The following is a 21,741-nucleotide window of genomic DNA, read 5'->3' as shown; positions in this document are numbered from 1 at the left end:
CAGGCTCTGAGCTGTCAGCACAGAGCCCAATGCGGGGCTCAAACCCATGCACCGTGAGATCATGACCTGAGCCGAAGTCGGGACGCTTAACCAACTGAGCCACCCAGATGCACCTCTACTGTCTTTTACAGAAAAAAAAAAAAAAAAAAAAAAAAAAAAAAAAAAAAAAAATCCATGTTTTTAAATCTTTTGTTCCCTGAATTTTTAATAATAATGTAAGTTCCCCTTGCCAAGTTTAAAAACATGATTATTTTCATTAAGAATGTAAAGAGGGGCACCTGGGTGGATCAGTTGGTCATATCCAACTCTTGGTTTTGGCTCAGGTCATGATCTCACGGTTTGTGAGTTCGAGACCCATGGCAGGCTCCACGCTGACAGTGCAGAGCCTACTTGGGATTGTCTCTCTCTCCCTCTCTCTCTGCACCTCCCCTGCTCGTGCTCTCTCTCTCAAAATAAATAAATAAACTGAAAAAAAAAAAAAAAAAGAATGGAAACAAATCTAGGGCCAACAGTTACTTAATGATTCACAAAATGCAGCTAGATGCCAGGCTAAGAATCTAGCACAGGATACAGGATAACATTGTGTAGTCGGGGCTAAATCTGTGAGTTTGCACACCAAGGCTACAGCTTGAAGGTTTTGAGATCAAATAAAACTAGGGGGGCAGAAGAAGAGATAAAACATAGCCCTTCACTTCATGACTGAGCCCTAGACAAGTACAAGTTGACGTGGCTAGCTGAACTGAGAAGGAGGGGTAAGGAAATGGCAGATGTGTTTTATTTACCCAGAAATCATTTTGACAATAAAACAAACATGGAGGCTCGTGGAGTGTGGCCAGGTTGCTACTTGCCTTTAAGTTTGTGATTGTTGTTTTGCTTTTCTCCATTTGAATAATGAATTTGGCTTCCAAGTCCTTTTCCCTGCAACACAAATTCAGTACTAGTTAGGAGAGAAAAGATTGTTTTTAAAACATTTGTTTTATTTACTTTTTACATATGGGGGTTTGTTTTTAAATGGCATCTGAAGCACAATCTGTGACACCACTCCTCCCAAATCTTTACTAATACAAACACAAAGACACACAAAACAGATGCCACCATCAAAAAACTTAAGACTGACAAATAATGTGGTCTCAAAACCTGGAAGAATCTCTAACTGCCAGCCAAGAGGAGTGTAAATTAAATGACAGAAACTGTGGAGGGCTGTGTGACTCAGGAAAAAAGCAGCCCCACCTACCTGGTTATAAAAGACACCTTCTCCCCTCCACCCAAGAGGAGAACCAAGTAGAAAACTGGTATGAATGGTCGCAAACAGGTGCTGCTTCTAGAAGCAGCCAGGGCACTGCCACCTCCTCCCGCCTTCTTTCCGTATACATTCAGAAACTGCAGTGCCTGGAAAACAGCAGAACTGGAAGTCCACAGGACTCCTGAGAACAGTTCTGGAGAATAAATAACCATGTATCTATACAATGGAGTGGTCTGTTACTGACAAAGGAATGAGGAAGGTCTCTATCAACTGTTAGGGAATGGGAGCCAGGATGTATTGTTAAGAGGGGAATGCAAAGTGGAGAAAAGTATACCTAGGATGCTAGAATTATAAGAAAATAAAACAAGATTATTTTTTAATGACCTAAAACAGATCAGTGTTTTAGTGCAGTTGAAGTGCAGGTCATGTGTTCCATGTTAAAAAACAGAATTAAATTAAAATAAAAATAAAAGGGGTGCCTGGGTGGCTCAGTCAGTTGAACATCTGACTCTTGATTTCAGCTCAGGTCATGATCTCATGGGATTGAGCCCTGCATCAGGCTCTGAGCTGACAGGATAGAGCCTGCTTGGGATTCTCTCTCTCCTTCTTTCTCTACCCCTTCCACATGTGCATGCGCTCTCTCTCTCTCTCAAAATAAAAAATAAAAATAAAGTGACCCAGGGGCGCCTGGGTGGCTCAGTCGGTTGGGCGTCCGACTTCAGCTCAGGTCACGATCTCGCGGTCCGTGAGTTCGAGCCCCGTGTCAAGCCCCACGTCGGGCTCTGGGCTGATGGATCAGAGCCTGGAGCCTGCTTCCAATTCTGTGTCTCCCTCTCTCTCTGCCCCTCCCCCGTTCATGCTCTGTCTCTCTCTGTCTCAAAAATAAAAAAAAAATAAAAAAAGTTAAAAAATAAAATAAAAAAATTTAAAAAAAAATAAAGTGACCTAAAACATAAAAGCTGAAGCAAGTGAACTGGCATACCACAGTGTGACATTTAATTAATAATTTATTATTTTTAATTAATAATTTTAATTAATTTTTAATAATTTACTTTTAATTAATAACTTATTATTTTTTAATTTACATCCAAGTTAGTTAGCATATGGTGCCACAATGATTTCAGGAGTAGATTCCTTAATGCCCCTTACCCATTTAGCCATCCCCCCTCCCACAACCCCTCCAGCAACCCTCTGTTCTTTATATTTAGGAGTCTCTTATGTTTTGTCCCCCTCCCTGTTTTTATATTATTTTTGCTTCCCTTCCCTTACGTTCATCTGTTTTGTATCTTAAAGTCCTCATATGAGTGAAGTGATATGATGTTTGTCTTTCTCTGACTAATTTCACTTAGCATAATACCCTGTAGTTCCATCCACATAGTTGCAAATGGCAAGATTTCATTCTTTTTGATTGCTGAGTAACACTCCATTGCATATATGTGCCACATCTTCTTTATCCATTCATCCATTGATGGACATTTGGGCTCTTTCCACACTTTGGCTATTGTTGATAGTGCTTCTATAAACATTGGGTGCATGTGCCCCTTCGAAACAGCATACCTGAATCCCTTGAATAAATACCAAGTAGTGCAATTGCTGGGTTGTAGGGTAGTTCTATTTTTAATTTTTTGAGGAACCTCCATACAGTTTTCCAAAGTGGCTGCACCAGTTTGCATTCCCACCAATAATGCAAAAGGATGCCCCTTTCTCTGTATCCTTGCTAACATCTGTTGTTGCCTGAGTAGTTAATGTTAGCCATTCTGACAGGTGTGAGGTGGTATCTCATGGTGGTTTTGATTTGTGTTTCCCTGATGATAAGAGATGTTGAGCATGTTTCATGTGTCGGTTGGTCATCTGGATGTCTTCTTTGGAGAAGTGTCTGTTGATGTCTTTTGCCCATTTCTTCACTGGATTATTTGTTTTGGGCGTGTTAAGTTTGATAAATTCTCTATTGATTTTGGATACTAACCCTTTATCTGATATGTCGTTCGCAGATATCTTCTCCCATTCCGTCAGTTGCCTTTTAGTTTTGCTGTTTCTTTCGCTATGCAAAAGCTTTGTATTTTGATGAGGTCCCAATAGTTCATTTTTGCTTTGACTTCCCTTGCCTCCAGAGACATGCTGAGTAAGAAGTTGGTGCGGCCGAAGTCAAAGAGGTTTTTGCCTTTTTTTTTTTTAAGTTTATTTATTTTTCAGAGAGAACACAAGAAGGGGAGGGGCAGTGAGAGAGGGGGAGAGAATCCCAAGCAGGCTCTGCACTGTCAGCACTGAGCCCAATGTGGGGCCCAAACTCACTAGCCTCAAGATCATGACCTGAGCCAAAACCAAGAGTGAGACACTTAACTGACTGAACCACCCAGGTGCCATGCACAGTGTGAGATGATTTCCATTATATGTTGGAATCTGACTGTAGAATGCAGTGGGATATAGCCCGGAGAGAAAAAGAACTATAAAGAAGTCTTAAAGCATTTTCAGTAATCATATATTTGATGGTAAAGTAAGTGTCGGCATTCGGAGACTTCTGTTTGTGTATTATGGGATGATAATGGAGTAATTATGGCTGTGGCCTTGAGAACCAAGGTTTCTAGATGAAAAGAGATACAAATATAAGATGGATGAGGTTAAGTAAAAAAAACTCTCTCATAATGAATCTGAATGGGGCTAGCATAAACTTTATCTGAAATTGAGAAAGAAATTTCTTTCTAGTACTCCCTAGCTTTGTCCTCTGAAAAGGCCTAGAATCTTATGCCCAAATTATAAATTCCATTTAGGGTCAGGGTTCTTTGGAGAAAGACTCAATCCAAATATTTGAACTATCTTCTCACACAAGAAAGCAGGATGCTCTCACATCAAAACTTACTGGTTTGTCCAGGTTGTCCATAAGCAACGTCTAACATGGTTCCTGGTGATCCCTGCCTCCGGGTATCTGTGACCCTGTGCGATCCCCTCCCCAGCAAGTGGGCTGGACCTAGAAACTCACTTCTAATAACTAGAACACTACCACCCCAAAAGTGATGATCTGTCACTTCCTAGTTTGGGTTATAAAATGATTCTGATTTCTGACTTGCTGGCTCTCCTGAGGGTGTCTCTCTCAGAGCCCTGGCAATGGGGACAGCCAGCTGCCACACTGCGAGACTTTGGGAGAGACTCACATGGCAAGGAATTGCGGCCTGCTGGCAGCCACCTGGGTGAGCCTGGAAGTGTCCCTCCCCCAGCCAGGCTGGAAGGCCCTGGACTGCAGCCTTGAGACCCTGAGCCATCAGAGGACCCAGGTAAACCCCACCCAGACTCCTGACTCACAGAAACAGTGAGATAATAAATGTTGTTTTAAGCCCCTAAATTTGGGGGCTTAGGAGTTTGGAGCTCCTAAGTTGTGTTACACAGTGAGAAATAACCAAGACAAGAGCCGCAGCAAAAGGACTCAGGAGTCAACCTGATAAGTGGCCGCCGACAAAAGCACAGCGGCAGAAAGAACAGTAACTGCAGTAGACTGAAACACGTGAGATACGCATAAATTATGAGCTCATAATTAAAAGATAAAAACCAAATGTCCCCTTTGGAGAATCGAAAGAATCACCTCATTATTTTAAAAACTAGTAAATAAAGGGAAAGATTCAAGCACTTACCCCGCATTTCCTTTTTTTTTTTTAGTTGTTTTTTTTTTTTAATGTTTATCTATTTTTGAGAGAGAGAGAGAGACAGAGCATGAGCAGGGGAGGGGCAGAGAGAGAGGGAGACACAGAATCCAAAGCAGGCTCCAGGCTCTGAGCTCTGAGCTGTCAGCACAGAGCCTGACGCGGGGCTCAAACCCACGAACCGTGAGATCATGACCTGAGCCAAAGTCAGACGCTTAACCGACTGAGCCACCCAGGCACCCCATCATTTTTTTTTAATGTTAATTTTTTTTGAAAGAGGGAGAGTGTGAGCATGTGAGCGCACGCACACAGGGGAGGGACAGAGAGAGGGAGAGAGAATCAGAAGCAGGATCCACACTGTCAGTGTAGAGCCCTAGGTGAGGCTTGAATCCAGGAACCGTGAGATTATGACCTGAGCAGAGTCTGATGCTCAACTGACTGAGCCACCCAGACGCCCCACCTGCATTTCCCAAACAATCTGCACTCCGTGGTAACCGAAGAGTTGTTTGGGAAAGTTTCTCTTTTCAGGGTATTCTACCTAATACATCAAGAAGGAACAAAAGAATTAGAATGTCAGCACTTGGCGACTCTGGTGAACTCATGGCTTTAGAGAGTGACCATCATGGGCTGCTGACTCCACCACCAGGAGACAACCAGACACCCTGGGCATCCAAACTTAAACACCAGCACCCCTCTGCAGAAATCTTATCCCTCCCACATGGAAGACTGACTCTGCCCAAGACCTGATGGACCGTGATCTGCCAGGAAACACAGGGGGCAGGGGGAATCCATCCATCAATGCCAAGGAGGCAATCAGCAAAATTCAGCTTCTAGGCAGATGGGCAGATAAGGGACCCAGCTTATTCAAGAACAAGAACAATAAACTGCAAGGAGCATAAAGATGGAGGGGGACCTACAGATTTAACAAAAAAAAAAAAAAAAAAAGATTTTAAAGACCTATCAACCAATTGGACTTCAGTGCAAACAGAAAAGGCATTTTTAGAAATTATAAGATATGTAGGGAAATGCTTACACTGATTAAAAATTTGATATTAAGGAATTATTACTACCGTTTTAGGTTTAATAATGGTACCGTGATGCTTTTTTTTAAAACTCTCAACCTTTAAGAGATACACATTGAAATATTTATAAGTGAAATAACATGGCATCTGGTATTTACTTAAAAATAATCCCGGGGTGGAGGAACAAGGCATCTGGCAACCTTAGGATGAACAGGCTGAATAATAAAACCCAAACAGTCTGTTGTAAACATCATTCAAGAACTACAATAGACTCCTACGGCCTGACTTAACTTTTCCAGCCAGTCTGAAGAAGTCTAGGCCTGGATGAAACAGAACAATGGCTTAAAAGACAGACAAATAAATGAAATCCCTGCCATGCGCATGGTGCCCAGATCTCACCCAAAAGTGAGAACTGCCTCAGGGACACCCCGTGCTCATGTGGTCTTAAAACAAATACTTCACCAAACTACCCCTTTCTTATAGCACGTAAGTACCAACAGCATGTCGTGGCCAGCAAGAGAGCTACACAATTAGTTTTAGTAACGCACGGGCTGCCACATCTCCAGCCCTTCCATCTGCACGTGGGTCGGCTCTCAGTCACTAACCTAGTGTGTCCAGATCTTTCACTTTAAAACCACTCTTATCAACAAATACCTGCCGGGAGCGCAAAATCATCCAGGGATCAAAGATCAGAAGTGACTACGACAGGTGCTCATACCACTGGTCAATGCTCACTTACAAAACATGAAGAAATGCCACTCACACCATGCCCACCGCTCTTGCTAGACGTCACAGGTAAAGCAATTCCAAGGCTCAGAGCCTTACACCCTTGGAGCAGCACGAGTTAAAGGGCCCTCCCACGTGATCATTTATTCTAACCGTAGGTAACCACAGCAGTACCTTCCTAGTTTTAAATGAATATTCACACTATAAAATATACTAGAGAAGATACTGACTGAAGGACCATTATGTCATCTGAGCGTCTATTAGCCACTTCTGAAATCTGAAGATGCTGGGTGGGTTTCAAAGGGTTCACAACCTTGAAATCATATGCACTGGGATGTGGTCGTGGGAGGGGGAAGGTGGCAGGCTCACTGTTCCGAGGGCCCACAGCTTTCCTTGCTTGCCCAAAGAGCTCTGTACCCCAAAAAAACACAGGAGCCCCAGCTCATACCCTCATGACTCAAAATGCAGCCCAAGAACAAGCAGCATCAGCAGCCCAGGAGCCTGTCAGAAATGAGGGCTCTCGGGCTGCACCATACACCTGCACTGCAACGAGAGCCCTAAGTGATTCTGGTGAATGTGAAAGTTTGTAAAGTGCTATGCTGACATTATCTTAATATGATAAGCCTGATGCTACTGCTCGTAAGACCTACTCCCCAATGTTATCTATCTACTTGGTACACTGGGAAACTCACCACCTTTGTACTTTGACCTTTAAGTTTTACTTATAAAATTATATGGCAGAATATGGACATAGCCTGGCTGACACTGTCTCTACTCTTTGCTCTTAAGTTGTACAGTGGCTTCTGACCAAAAACGACAAATGTCTGACTTACTGGTATCTAAGAAGTCATCTGACTGTCACGACTTCCAGGTTACCTCATTCCCAGCACCCTGCCAAGCTATCAGTTTCTAGCCCTTTCTATACCCAGACTGTTTCCCAATGTCAAGGTAAGGTTGCTGCCAATACCTTGAAGTCATTCTTAAAAATAATCAGAGTAAGGGGGCAACCTGGGTGGCTCAGTCGGTTGGGTGTCCGGCTCTTGATTTTGGCTCAGGTCATGATCTTGCAGTCTGTGGAGTTGAGCCCTGCACTGGGCTCTATGCTGGCAGCATGTAGCCTGCTTGGGATTCTGTCTCCCCCTCTCTCTCTCTCTCTGCCCCATCCCCGACTTGCTCTCTTCTCTGTCTTTCTCTCAAAATAAGTAAAAATAAACTTAAAAAAAATCAGGTTAAGGGAATTACTTAGGGGGAAAATGGACTGAAGACAGAATATTTAAAAACCCAGGGAGTAAGAAAGCAGGAACCAGTTATGGAAACTGAGGCACAGCTCAGAGAGATCTTAGCAAAGTCATGTCTCAACATGGTGCTTCTCAGTTCCAAAAAGTCATTCAACAACAGCTGGAATTATCTTTGAAGAAGAAACTAGAAAAAATACTCACCACAGCATCATCACATGAGTTTGAGCACAATAAAAAAATAACTTACTGGATTTCAGAAGCTATTTCATAGCTTTTTCCAAGAAAAGGGACCTGCTGTGGTTTGGGGAAAAATCCAAAGACCTCCAGAAGATTCCATTCAATGCTATGAAAAGATGAAGGCCAGGGCTTACCTGACAATATTTATTTTCTGTGATGCCCCAGCTGGTGGTGGTGAAACTCAACGGCGGTTTGAGAACCAGCATGGGCTACAAAGACCCAAAAAAAAATTGGACAGTGTTTGAAATGAGAATATCTTTTTAGATCTGACCATTCAGCAAACTGAACTTCTGAACAGATATCCCTCTTATTCTTTTTTTAAAATTTTTTTTTTAATGTTTATTTATTTTTGAGACAGAGAGAGACAGAGCATGAACGGGGGAGGGTCAGAGAGAGAGGGAGACAGAGAATCCAAAGCAGGCTCCAGGCTCTGACCTGTCAGCACAGAGCCCGACGCGGGGCTCGAACTCACGGACCGTGAGATCATGACCTGAGCCGAAGTCGGACGCTTAACCGGCTGAGCTACCCAGGCGCCCCAATATTCCTCTTATTCTAATAAGCTAATGAGCACTTTTAACACAAATGAAGATACAAAAATAAATACTAGAGAAGAACAAACATTTCATGTTAAAAATCTACACTTTTAATCAAAGCAGGTACCCAAGGATTAATAAAGAATCCTTACTGCCTGTAGCCAAAGATGTATCTTACTCAGAGGAAAACCCAGAAGCTTGGTACCCCGGGCCATGGTGACATTTATGTCACTTTCTACAACTCTGGTTGGCTCAATACCCTTCTAGGAGAAGGAAAAGACTATATTTCTGTGTCTAACGTATATAATCTGGGTGCCAAAGGGGAACTTTATATTCTTAACCATCTAATGAACCCAGCCAATGGAAAACCCTGAGAACTTTGTCCTGGAAATCACAAATAAAATACATGCCCAAGGTAAAGGGTGGCACACTCATTCAGTACGAAGTCTGGTGACTAGTGGAAATCACTCAAATACCAAAAGCACCCGTTGATGAATTCAAATCTCATCAAAATTCAAAATATTTAACACCAACAACCTGAGATCCATCTCTCACTTGCAGCCGTCAAAAGGCTGCAGGAGCAGAAGATATTGACATGGAAATCACTGTGAATTCAGAGACCGGATGGAGGGCTGAATGTTGCTCTGTCAGAAACTGCAGTAGGGGATGCCAGGAAAAGATTTTAACACTCAAGGTATTAATGTTCCTACAAGGCAGTTTCTGCCTGTCAAAACCACATCAGATCTCTCGCATTGTGATGTCAAACCTCTCACAGCCTTAACGCAGTATCTTTGACTAGTGGATAGCGGGAATTTTCCTACAGTGCCCTTGGTTAAATTAGGCAGTTCTTTCACAAAGGTTCAGGACTCTCTAAGGAGACTTGAAAGTACACGAGATAGGCTTGAATTGGATCACCTCGCAGTTCCAGGGGATCGACGTTTGGTAAGAATGGTTATCATCACCGTTAATCACGGTGACTGAATTGACGTCCCCCTGGAGCAGTACTGGAGAACAAAATTATATTTAGGAACCTTCCTATCTTGGACGACGGCAATGAAAAACACTGTGTACACTTCATACTAATTATGGGCTAAATCGTTTCTTACAATAAAATGTTCTGTAGGATTCTAAAATAGGCAGGTACATTACTGTTACTGCGGTGTTAATTTTTAGAGTGTTTTGTAACATGATTTTAGTCTAAGAAAAGCACAAATGGAAGCAATGCTTTTCTTCTTTGAAGAAGATCTCAAAAGTTAGTTCATCTCTTTCCCTCCACAACCTGCTGACCAACCCTGCTCAAGATCTTGTCCACTGGAGACAGGCTACTATCATGGCCTTTGCTTCATTGCAGAGCCTTCAACCATCAGAGGTGACTTCAAGGTCCATGTGGCACTCCAACCAACAGCCTTACCTCCCACTCCCTCATCCCCACACCCAATAGTCAGTTACTAAGTCCTGTGAAACTGACCACCCATCTCCCCACCTTGGCCACATGCCACATCTCCCCACAGACACTGCTGCATCTGGGGTTGCCACCACCTCACCAGTGTCCTTGCCTCCAGCCTTCTCCCTTCCCATCCACACTCTACCCTGCTGTCAGAAAGATTCCCCCAGTTGCATATTTCACCCTGAGGCTCCCCTGCTTTAACTCCTTCAATGACTTCTCAAAGGCTACAGGATAAAATCCAACTCTCAGCAGTATACAAGGCCCTTCCTGCTCTGACCCTAACTAATGTTGCCATTCAACACTGTATCAATCCCACCTCCTCATCCTGACCCCCTCCTAGCCGGCCATCCAGACTCAGCTTAGACCTCACACGTCTGGAGAGACTTCGCTGAGCCCTCTCTCCCATCCCCTCGTTAGAGCGTCCTCTTACTTGTCTTACCCACCAGACCCTGAACTTCTTAAAAAGCAAGGACCCTACCTGTCTGGGTTTATATCCGCAGGCCTAGCACAGCGCCTGCAACTTTGAGGTGCTCATCAAATGCTTGTTGAATGTGATGGGCTGACTAAAAGTTAAATAATTGCCTCTTATGCAAGCCTAGCCATCTCCACATGCATCCCCTACTTAATGCCAGCCTCCCTATGCACCCCCTTCTCGGTTCTTGCTTTCCCACACGCTACGGTGCCATCCAATCCCCATCCACATTCCAAAGAAAGGCTTTTCTCGGGTCTAATTTGACTCACCTACCATCATAAAACCTCAGAAACCATTTCCCTTCATACACCTGCCTAGTTCATCCCCAATCACACGGGCCACATCCTTGCTAATGTCACCTCTCCAATTAGTCTAGTGAATCCCAGAGAAGCAAGAACCAGCTTTGTTCATAATCCACAACCTGAGTCCACTGAGCACAAGGGCAACACTCAAAATCAGTGCCCAGTGCTTTGTCTTTTAATCCTTCAGCTGAGAACTGTAAAACACCAGGCATTGAGAGTTCCCCCAGCTCAGGTCAATTTCCTCTGACATTTAAGAAACATGGGAAATAAATCTTGACATTTTTCTCATATTGAGGAAAATAAATAATCCTAAAATATTATTTGAACATTGATTTGATAATAGAGCAAAATGAACTATGTCTCTCCCGAGCCACTTTGGTGAATTGGGTTTCTCAACCGAAAAGTCAATTATGGCTCCTTCATATAAATGAGTAATTTATTTGAAAGGTCTGGAAACTAGATCATAAGATGCTACAAATGAACCAGCTGGAATAAGCAGACTGAGATATAGATCAATACTGGAGTGAAGGAAAAGGAGGAAGGAAGGGAAAAGAGTAAAACCTCCAATCAGAAAAGAGATGAATTGTGTCAGCTCTCAGATTTGTGAGTAGGAGGAAGCTTATCAGGGGAAAGAAAAAAAAACAAAACAAAACTATGTTAATTCAAGTATTTTGAAATATTTTTTTTTTTAATTTATTTTTGGGACAGAGAGAGACAGAGCATGAACGGGGGAGGGTCAGAGAGAGAGAGAGGGAAACACAGAATCGGAAACAGGCTCCAGGCTCTGAGCTGTCAGCACAGAGCCCGACGCGGGGCTCGAACTCACGGACCGCGAGATCGTGACCTGGCTGAAGTCGGACGCTTAACCGACTGTGCCACCGAGGCGCCCCATGAAATATTTTTAAATTATTCAGCAATTCAAATTGATTCCGGTTGGTCAGCTGATGGTATTTGGTCACTCCATTATGGACAGCCTGATTGGATAGTACTCAGATCTCCAAAGTGAGTGTTATCCAAGAAGATTCTGAAGAGCAGCTTACTGACCCCGAGTTCTGAAGTCAATCAGTATCCCCCAAAGTCATCTTAAAACTTACATACTTTGTATATAATTGTAGAATCTCTATGTTGTACACCTGAAACTAAAATAATACTGTATGTGAACTATACTTCAGTTAAAAGTAAAAAATGCCAAGAGGAACCTAGGTGGCTCAGTCAGTTAAGCATCTAACTCTTGATTTCGGCTCAGGTCATGATCTCACAGTCCATGAGATCGAGCTCTGTGTCAGGCTCCATTGTGACCATGGAGCCTGCTTGGGATTCTCTTTCTCCTTCTCTCTCTGCCCCTCCCCTGCTCATTCTCTCTTTCTCGCTCTCAAAATAAATAAACATTAAAAAAAATAAAAATAAAAAATGCAAACTTACATCCTATGACTATCTAACTGCCTTCACTTTGGTGGCAGGACACTCCAAAGCAAAATTAAAAATAAAACACCATTTTTTAAAAGAATATGCGACCTCTATGGGTACCACTATGGAAAGAAGTCCAAGGAAAACTGCTCGGTCGGAGAAAGAGTAAGTAGCAAACAGTGTGAAGGCCTTGATCCAGTTTGCAGGTAAGCAGATAAATAAAGCGTAAAGAATATGCACACATATATGCTTCCAGATGTACAAGCCATTTCTGAGAGGATAAAGAGGAAGCTGTAAGTGGTATGAGATCTCATGCAATATTTGTATTGAGTTATACTATATCCTGATCCCATATGCTCAATGAATTGCTTAGTCCCTCTGTGCTACCCCCATGACATGCCTCTTTGCCCTTTTATTAGGGCTCCAGATAAAATACAGGACACTCAATTAAATGTGAATTTCAGATAAACAAATGGTTTTTTAGTGTAATTATATCCCAAATATCACGTGAGATCTACTCACACTTTATTTTCCCCTGCTAACCGGGATGCCACCATGTCTTAGCCGGGGTGTGCATCCAGCAGGCTCTTCCAGTTAGATGCGTGTGTGTTCGCCTCCCTTCCTAGAGCCCAGACAGACAGATACCTAGCTGAGTCTTCAAATACGCTTGCACCCTCAGTACCCAATGCAGCAGCAGAGGCTTCATAATACATGTCCCCTCACCTTTGTCTAAATGTAGAAACAAACTCAGGGAGGGCTATTCTTCTGAAACCAGCTTCTCCTTAACCTCTCTGGCTGATCCTGACCACTCAAAGATCATGGAACTGTTGACTACTCTTAGTTGCTCTCCATGAAATCATAAAAGCCTGCAACTCAGTTTTGGGGTAAAACCCAGGGGGACACAGACACTGAAAATTCTGGAGTGGGTTTTTAAGGCAATCCCCCTGACTTCATTTCAGCTCCTCACAGCACACCTCACCACACGGCGGTCAGCCAGAGGTAAGTGGCACCATGACCTCCATCCAAGGGCCAAGCTGGAGTGGCAGCCTGTGAGAGGTCTGCGGAGCCTCCACCCCATTCCCCGTGGCCTGCCTCCACGGACGAGCCAAGGACAGCAGTGCTGTCATGGTCTCGGAGGCTATGAGAGTCCCATGCTAAGTGAAATCCTCCGCTGACCCCTGCCATATAGCAGGCGATTAAGGTGAACCTTTTATTTCCCCTGGTCTGGAGAGGGTGTAATGAACCTGAAAGATTAGGCAACAAGCCCACTGCTACAGGTTGGGATCCCGGAGAAGCAGATACTGTGAAGGAGTTTAGCAAGCGGGGTGCTCTTGGGACAGACACCTGGAAAAAGGAGAAGGCAGCAGGACCGAGCAGAGAAGACAGTGGAACTGCGATGACACAGGCCCCAGGGCAGCCTCGACTGACCCCACAGGCAGCCCTGAACTATGACGGCCCTTCAGAGTTGCCCAGGCTGGGCCTCGATGCTCCTTATTGGCCGGGGGACTGTGGGAGGCTGCCTGGGGAAGGGGCACAACCTTGAGGCCGTGCTGACCGCACACTGGCAGCCAGGCAACACGATGCGGCAACAGAGAATCTGGTGGCGAGCGCAGGCCCCACCGCCCCAACTCCCGATCCATGCGGTAGAGTATGCTGGCCAGTGGCAGCCACCACTGTGGCAGAGTGGTGTCAATAACAATCAGAGCTGTCTCGATGCAAATGAGCTGCCTGGACATGTGCAGAATCGTCCCTGAGGGGGTTCAGGTGGAGGCTGACAAATCCTCATCTGGGACAAATCCTTATGCGGATATTTGCATTCACTCAGTCTTCAAATATTTAGTACCTTTCATGCCAGATAATATTCCTGGTGTGGGAAAAAGCGGTAAAAAATACAGAGTCCGCCTGGAATCTGCATTATAGTGAGGGGAGCAGAAAAAAATAAAAACAATACCATCTTAGACACTGGTAACTAGCTATAAAGAAATGAAACAGTGTCATGGGATAGAATTGAGGGCAGAGGCAGTGGGAGGCATGTGGCTAGAAATGACCTTTCCAAGGGGGTTAACGTGTGAGCAAAGGCCTGACTGCAGGAAGGCCAAGGGGCAGGCAAAGATCTGGGAGAAACATTCCAGATAAATAGAAAGGCAGGGAAAAGGCCCTGGGGCAGGAACCAGCACAAGGTTTGGGGGAAAGAGCAAAACGGCCAGTGTGACTGCAGGTAAGAGGGGGTAAGCAAAATGGGATGTGAGGTCAGAAAAGGAAGCCAGGGCCAAAGTATGTCAGGCCTTTATAGGACTTTGGAACTTACATGTGGTAGCAGGCCACAGACACAGGAGGGCTAAGAGTACAGGGGAATAGCACAATCCCACTTACATTTTTAAATCCTCCCCCAGCTACTGTGCATGGATTCCTGAGGGGCAAGAGTAGAGAAAGGAAGCCAAGGAGGGTCCTTCCTACAGGCCACACAAGAGACACTGGGCTGCCGTCAGAGCACAGGTGTGTCCAAAAGACAATGGGGCCACATCCAGGATTCCCAAGCCCTACAGATCAACAGAATCACATGAAGCATCCCCACCCAGACCTACCAAGTGAGAATCCCCCCAGATGGGGACCAGGAATCTCTATATTCAACCACCAAGGTTTGGGAAGCACTGACCTGGGTGATCTGTGATGCCCTCCTCAGCTGTGAGGAGCCTCGGCCCTATGAGTGAGGAAGCGTAGTTCCTCTTAGCTCCTTCTGAAAGGGTGCTTTACTAGATGGGCTCGGCCCTTCTTCTGAATGGAGCCCAACCCACCCAGCCCCAATTCCAGAACAAGAATCCAGATTTGGACTGTGCCTTTCAGGGTATCACTGTTGGCTTCCAACCAAGGCTCCTCTTCCGAACTCTGAAACACCACAGTCACTGAAAACACTGGTAAGTGGGAAGAAAGAGCAAGTAGCAAAACAGCATGAAAGCTATAATGTAATTTGCAATTAAACAGAAAGAAAGAAGGGAAGAAAAAAATATGCACATATACCGAAAACTATTTTCTCACTTCTCCTAAGGAAGGTGTATAACCAGTACCATTCTAGAAGCATAGAAGGAAAGTTAATTCATTACATATAGTGAGTGGATGCCTTACTCTGGGCATTAGGCATAAGTTAATTCTGTCACAGAACCCTGGCCCAGTTGAGAAAAACTGGTGAAGAATTTCATACACTATAAAATTCAAGCCCAAAAGAACTAAATTTTGCTTGAGACTAAAGATGATAATGACACTTTGCAGGGAATTTTGGATACTCTTCAGGGAGGACCACTGGAGACCAAGATGGTAAAGGGCTTGAGAGCCAAGATGAGCACTTGACAAGAAGATGATGGACTCGGAAGAGACCTCGTCCATGACCTCCACTCGGGCAGAGAGAAAAGTGAGGCCCCGGGAGGGTAAGGGACTTGCTCCAAGTCGCTACTAGAGTCAGCACTATGGAAAGTTAGAGGAAGTAAGCGTCAATACTTCCAAGCCACAGTGAATGGCTCTGGGCTGTGCGCAAAGCTAGAACACCAAACTTGATTTCAACTACCTCCCCCTGAAGGTGGAAGTTAGGGAAGCTTGGGCTCCCACGGGAACACAATGGGCCAGCTGCACATGTGAGCAATCCACACCAAGATTACTCCCTAAATTGGATGCAAGGTGTTTATTGCATCAGGTGCTAGATGCAGGGCACAAGAAGCCCGTCTAGCCTCATCTCCCACACACACCTGTACCACCCAAGCCCCCATCCCATCCCAAACAGCGCCTTTTTCCAGGACTCACAGTGACCCTCATGCTGTGCCCTCTTGTCTGGAATGTACTTTTCCCCTCCATCTCACTCTTCCTTCAAACTTTCTGATGTTCCTCCTCCAGGAAGCCTTCCCAATCTTCTCCTAGCCAGTACCCTCTGTGTGATATTCCATAACACACCACATCTTCTGTGTGATACTTCCTAACACACATCTTTGTGATATTTCATAACACATCATAGCGGTTTCTACCTTCCACCTGTTTACTATTGGGGGACTACATATTTGTCTTCTCAACCAGTCCACCCGCTTCCTGGGGGCAGACATAATGCCTTAATTTTTGCATACCCCATAATACCTAGCACTACACCCTGACATACAGAAAGCACCTAGATGGATGAATGAATTAAGCAATGAAACAATGAAACAGGTGAAGTGAAAACAAGATCCTACTCTTGAATTCCAAGCCTTAAAATGCAGTTAATTATGCTTCAAAGTCCATTATACATTTTTAATTTCTAAATGCAGATGTGTTTTCCCTATAAATATCAGTTAACCAAGCAGATGTTAACTCCAAAGGCAAAAATGAAGTTCGGCTCTTCCCGGAGACACACAGCTGTGCTGACTCCAGAACCATGGCAGTGAGAATGTCCATCGCTTTTGAATCATAGAAGAAAAATAGGGATGTGCGTATGACCAAACTTCTTCAACACGTTTCTCCAAAACACAGAAGCAACACGTTCACAAAAGGAAAGTGGCAAAAGAAATGGCCTAAATGTAAACACGGAGAACTTTACTAATACTTCCTTTTGTTTTCCTGTGCTCAGACATTAAGCCAACTATTTAACGTCCAAAGATACCCTCGGGCAATGTGGCAGCGCCACGAAACACGAAGAAATGAGTTTTCTCGGCTCTTTCCCCACACCATTACCACAACCCTCCTTCCAGATTTATCTCTATTTTAGAGAAATGTTCTCAGTGACAGCTTTATGAAAAAAAAAAATACAATAGCTGGCTCATAAAAAGAAGATTGATTCCTTTTACCGCATTGACAGCTAAATATACCAGATAGGAGAAAGGTATGCTTCAAAATACTCAATTGTAAGACTCTTCAAAAGACTTCACCTCGAGTCAGAGCGGAATCAGATGCAAGCACAGCTTCTGATGTTGCCGAGCAGAGTGGTTTAATAATTGTGCAGGGAAGCACTGGGCTTTGGGCACCTGCGTTGAAACCCTGCCTCTCGGCAGCTCTATGACTTTAGCACCTGATTGAACTTTGCCAAGCCTTGGTTTCCTCACCTGTAAAATGGCTGAATAAAACCTATCACACAGGGGTGCCTGAGTGTTTCAGGGGGTTAAGCCTCCAACTCTTGATATCAGCTCAGGTCATGATCTCGCAGTCTGGATCTTGTGGTGGTGAGATCCAGCCCTGCATCCGGCTGGGCTCCATGCTGAGCACAGAACCTGCTTGGGATCCTCTCTCCCCTGCATGCGTGTGTGTTCTCTCTTTCTCTCTCTCACACTAAATAAATAAACTTAAAAAAAAAAAAAAAAACTTAAGTACTAATTGTGCAATGCTGTGGGTTGAGCTCGCCTAATGCATCATTTTCTGCTGAAAAATGTGACAGAAGAAAACAGGCAACACAACGCCAGGCACCCAGCAGACAATCAGTTCATCTCCATCACAAACCCAAGATCCATCCATCAGCAAGTGTTTATCGTGCCTGTGCTGTCTGAGGCACTGGACATACACCAGTAAACAAAAACAACAAAAAGCCCTGCCCTCCAGGAGCTTACATTCTGTTGGGCAGTTCTGTGTTAATAACCTTTCCAGGGCTTCCCAAAAATGAGTGGAAATGGAGGAAATCCAGAATACATTTTGCCAAATTTTCTAGCCAGATCTCAAAACTATGAAGAACCACCAGATAGTTGATCCTCATAGGTTTTATTTATAAAGTGCCTTATCTTCATCAACACAATCCAGAGGCCACAGTTCATAAAAAAGAACATCAGAAACACCAAAATTCTTTCACTTATTTTTAATGTTTATTTTTGAGGGGGGGGAGGGGCAGAGAGAGGGACACACTGAATCCAAAGCAGGCTCCAGGCTCTGAGCTGGCAGCACAGAGCCTGACACGGGGCTCGAACCCACAAACCATGAGATTGTGACATCAGCCGAAGCTGGATGCTTAACCCACTGAGCCACCCAGGTGCCCCTTCCTTCACTTATTTTTAAATACTTGAGAAAGGTGTCTAGTGATTCTGACTATATACTTGATGTCTGAAGACAGGAAACGAATGCCGTCCTTCTTGCCCAGTAGCCCCTTCCCTTCGTCCCCGAGGCCAAGCTTGCAATTGTATAATAAATTAAAGAGAGCAACAGTGGCTAGAGGCAGGAGTAGGTCAAAGGACAAACGCATGTCTCCCCTTTACGAGGCTCTCAGGGACACAGCGATGTATAATCATAGACCGTGACCTTCACCATCCCACGATCACCCCATGTGGGTGAGACCAAACAGGCTGTAAAAGCAAAGGCCCACCCCAGCACAGGAGGCCAGACCAAGGAAAGATCTGATATGGTTGACATGGTAAGTGAAATGCAGTCAGTCCAAAAAGGAAACCCAATCATTGCCTAAAGGAACACCCACATTTTGTATACTAGGAGACAAGGGGGTAGGTCATCAGACCCTTTCCAGGCTATTCTTGGAACAAAACTGAGTCACACCACCTTCCTTGGTGCCTAAACACAGCCAGGCTTGGTGAAGAGCTGCTCCCTGCCTGCCCTGGCTCTCGCTGCTTTTCAGACCACACTGGTCAGACACGGAGTATGCTACGCCCCATCTGCAGTTTCTGACTAGTGATACAAAGCACAACAGCAGAGGGGCGCCTGGGTGGCTCAGTTGGTTAAGCGTCCAACTTCGGCTCAGGTCATGATCTCGCAGACCATGAGCTCGAGCCCCGCGTCGGGCTCTGTGCTGACAGCTCAGAGCCTGGAGCCCATTTCAGATTCTGTGTCTCCCTCTCTCTCTGCCCCTCCCCTGTTCATGCTCTGTCTCTGTCTCAAAAAGAAATAAACGTTAAAAAAAAAACAAACAAACAAACAAAGCACAACAGCAGAGAAACAGAACAGAGGAAGAAGCCACACTCTACACTCAGGCCGATTTTCATTTCGTCATCACCTGGAAAACATGAGGCATCAATGGAGAGCACACTGACATCATGCGGGGTGTCCAGGAGCTGGAGCGTTACCAGTAATCACATTCCAGGTGTCTCCCAACCCAGGAGCCCTCCACCTCTGCTGCACACAGCAATTTCCCAGGGACTTTAAAATTCCTGATGCCCAGCTGCACCCCCTACAAGTTAAATCCACTCTCTGGGGTGGGAAGCCATCGACTGAGATGTCAGCTGAGATGTGAGGCCAGCATCCTAAACTCCTGGTTTTTCTACTTCCCCCATTAAAGGTCTCAGAAGGGCAAGCTGGGCCTCCCCCACAATGTCATTAGCAAAGCCCAAAGGAGAAAACGCACCATGACCACGGACCTTGTATGAAACCAGATGACAGAGGTGGGAAAATATCAAGCAGGCCACCAAAACTCTCAACAAAGAAGAAAAGGCCTTCGGGCTCAGGCATGCAGTCTGCCACAGTCACAGCAATGTAGCCCAGAATTTCAGGGTCCAAAGAGCCAGGTTCACATTCTGCAGCTCTAACTGACCAATGTGTTCCTGACCAAGCCTGCCTGCCCGTCCATAATACAGGGATGAGTCCTGCCTGCCCTACCTGCCCTAGAGAAGACTACGGGATTCAGAGGACAGAGTCGAAGCACGCAGTGAAGGACGGGCTTATGCAGACCCAATTGCTGTCCTCAGCATTATCAGCACTGTTCACAGAAGCTACTTTAGGGCTACCTCTTCCAGGAGCCCCCTCCCCAACCATGACACCTCTTTCCTGGTCTTCACAGAAACACGGAAAGGACCAGCATCTTTCAGCATTCAGTGGAATTCAAGGATGCTTGTGACACAACAGTGAGACAAGCCAGGAGCACTCAAAGATGACAACCCCCCCCCCCCCACCACCAAATATTGAAAACACCGGTAATGCAGAAAAGTAGTAAGGGGAAATGGTCTGAAGAGTTGCAAATAAAAGAGAAAGATTTTTTTTAATTCCAGCATAATTAACATACAATGCTGTATTAGTTTCAGTTGTACAATACAGTGATTCAACATTTCTATATATCACCCAATGCTCATCATGGTAAGTGTACTCTTAATCCCCTTCACCTGTTTCACCCATCCCCCACCCAACTCCCCTCTGGCAACCATCAATTTTTTCTCTATAGTTAAAGAGTCTGTTTTGGGGGGATGTATGGGTGGCTCAGTCAGTTAAGCATCTGACTCTTGATCTCAGCTCAGGTCATGATCTCATGGGCCATGGGATTGAGCCCTGCATCAGGCCCTGTGCTGACAGTGTGGAGCCTGCTTGGGATTCTCTCTCTCTCTCAAACATAACTAAACTTAAAAAAAAAAAAAAAAAAAAAGTATGCTTTTTGTCTTTTTTTTGTTCATTTGTTTTGTTTTTTAAATTCCACATGAGTGTGATCATATGGTATTTGTCTTTCTCTGACTTATTCCACTTAGCATTATACTCTCTAGATGCATCCATGCTGTTGCAAATGGCAAGATTTCATTCTTTTTTATGGATGAGTAATACTTCACTACGTGTGTAGGGGTGTGGGTGTGTGTGTACCACATCTTCTTTGTCCATTCATCTATCCATGGACACTTGGGCTGCTTCCATATCTTGGCTATTGTAAATAACACTGCAATAAACACAGGGGTCCATGTTTCTTTTTGAATAGTGTTTTCATTTTCTTTGGATAAATATCCAGTAGTGGAATTAATGGATCAAGTGGTGTTTCTATTCTTAATTTTTCTTAATGTTTATTTTTGAGACAGAGTATGAGCGGGGGAGGTGCAGAGAGAGAGGGAGACACAGAATCCAAAGCAGGCTCCAGGCTCTGAGCTGTCAGCACAGAGCCTGATGCGGGGCTCGAACCCACAAACCATGAGATCATGACCTGAGCTGAAGTCGAATGCTCAACTGACCGAGCTACCCAGGCACCCCCCTATTTTTAATTTTTTAAGGAACCTCCACACTGTTTTCCACAGTGGCTGCACCAATTTTCACTCGCCAACAGTGTACGAGGGTTCCTTTTTTCCCACATCCTCAACAACACTTGTTATTTCTTATCTTTTGGATATTAGCCATTCTGACAGGTATAATATGATATCTCACTGTGGTTCTGATTTGCCTTTCCATGATGATAAGCAATGTTGAGTATCTTTTCATCTATCTGTTGGCTATCTCCATGTCTTCTTTGGAGAAATGTCTGTTCATGTCTTCTGCCCATTTTTTAATTGGACCATGTTTTTTTGATGTTCAGTTATATAAGTTCTTTACATACTTGGGATACTAACCCTTTACCAAATGTGTCAATTGTAAATATCTTCTCCCATCTGGTAAGCTGTCTTTTAGTTTTGTTGGTTGTTTCCTTTGCTGTGCAGAAGCATTTTATTTTGATGTAGGGGAGAAATTTTAAACATTCATTCTATGCCAGATATTTTTCAGTGGCATCCGAAGGCTAGGACTAGTGTACTCTGTATTCTAAAATATCTTTAATTAATTGTCAGTACTTTAAAAAATCAGAAGATGTTATGTGAATATTC

At 44.4% G+C, this 21,741-nt stretch overlaps 1 protein-coding gene across 12 annotated transcripts in view; it reads right to left on the bottom strand.

Moving 5' to 3' along the window:
• KIF16B (kinesin family member 16B) overlaps positions 1 to 21,741 on the bottom strand; it is a 292,229-nt gene that overhangs the window by 251,641 nt on the left and 18,847 nt on the right. For 11 of the 12 annotated variants that reach the window (XR_009248807.1, XR_009248808.1, XR_009248802.1 and 8 more), the window contains exon 2: positions 849 to 918. Coding sequence is in view for 7 of the 12 variants with exons in the window: in XM_058684831.1 (XP_058540814.1) it covers positions 849 to 918 (70 nt within the window). In the remaining 5 variants the exon portion in view is untranslated. Of the gene's footprint in view, positions 1 to 848; positions 919 to 8,232; positions 8,308 to 21,741 lie in introns of all 12 variants that reach the window. The other variant, XR_009248804.1, reaches the window with a different exon arrangement.

The sequence above is a fragment of the Neofelis nebulosa genome, chromosome 9 (genome assembly GCF_028018385.1).
Source record: "Neofelis nebulosa isolate mNeoNeb1 chromosome 9, mNeoNeb1.pri, whole genome shotgun sequence".
Lineage (NCBI taxonomy): Eukaryota > Metazoa > Chordata > Mammalia > Carnivora > Felidae > Neofelis > Neofelis nebulosa.
This window is presented reverse-complemented; position numbering and strand designations above follow the sequence as displayed.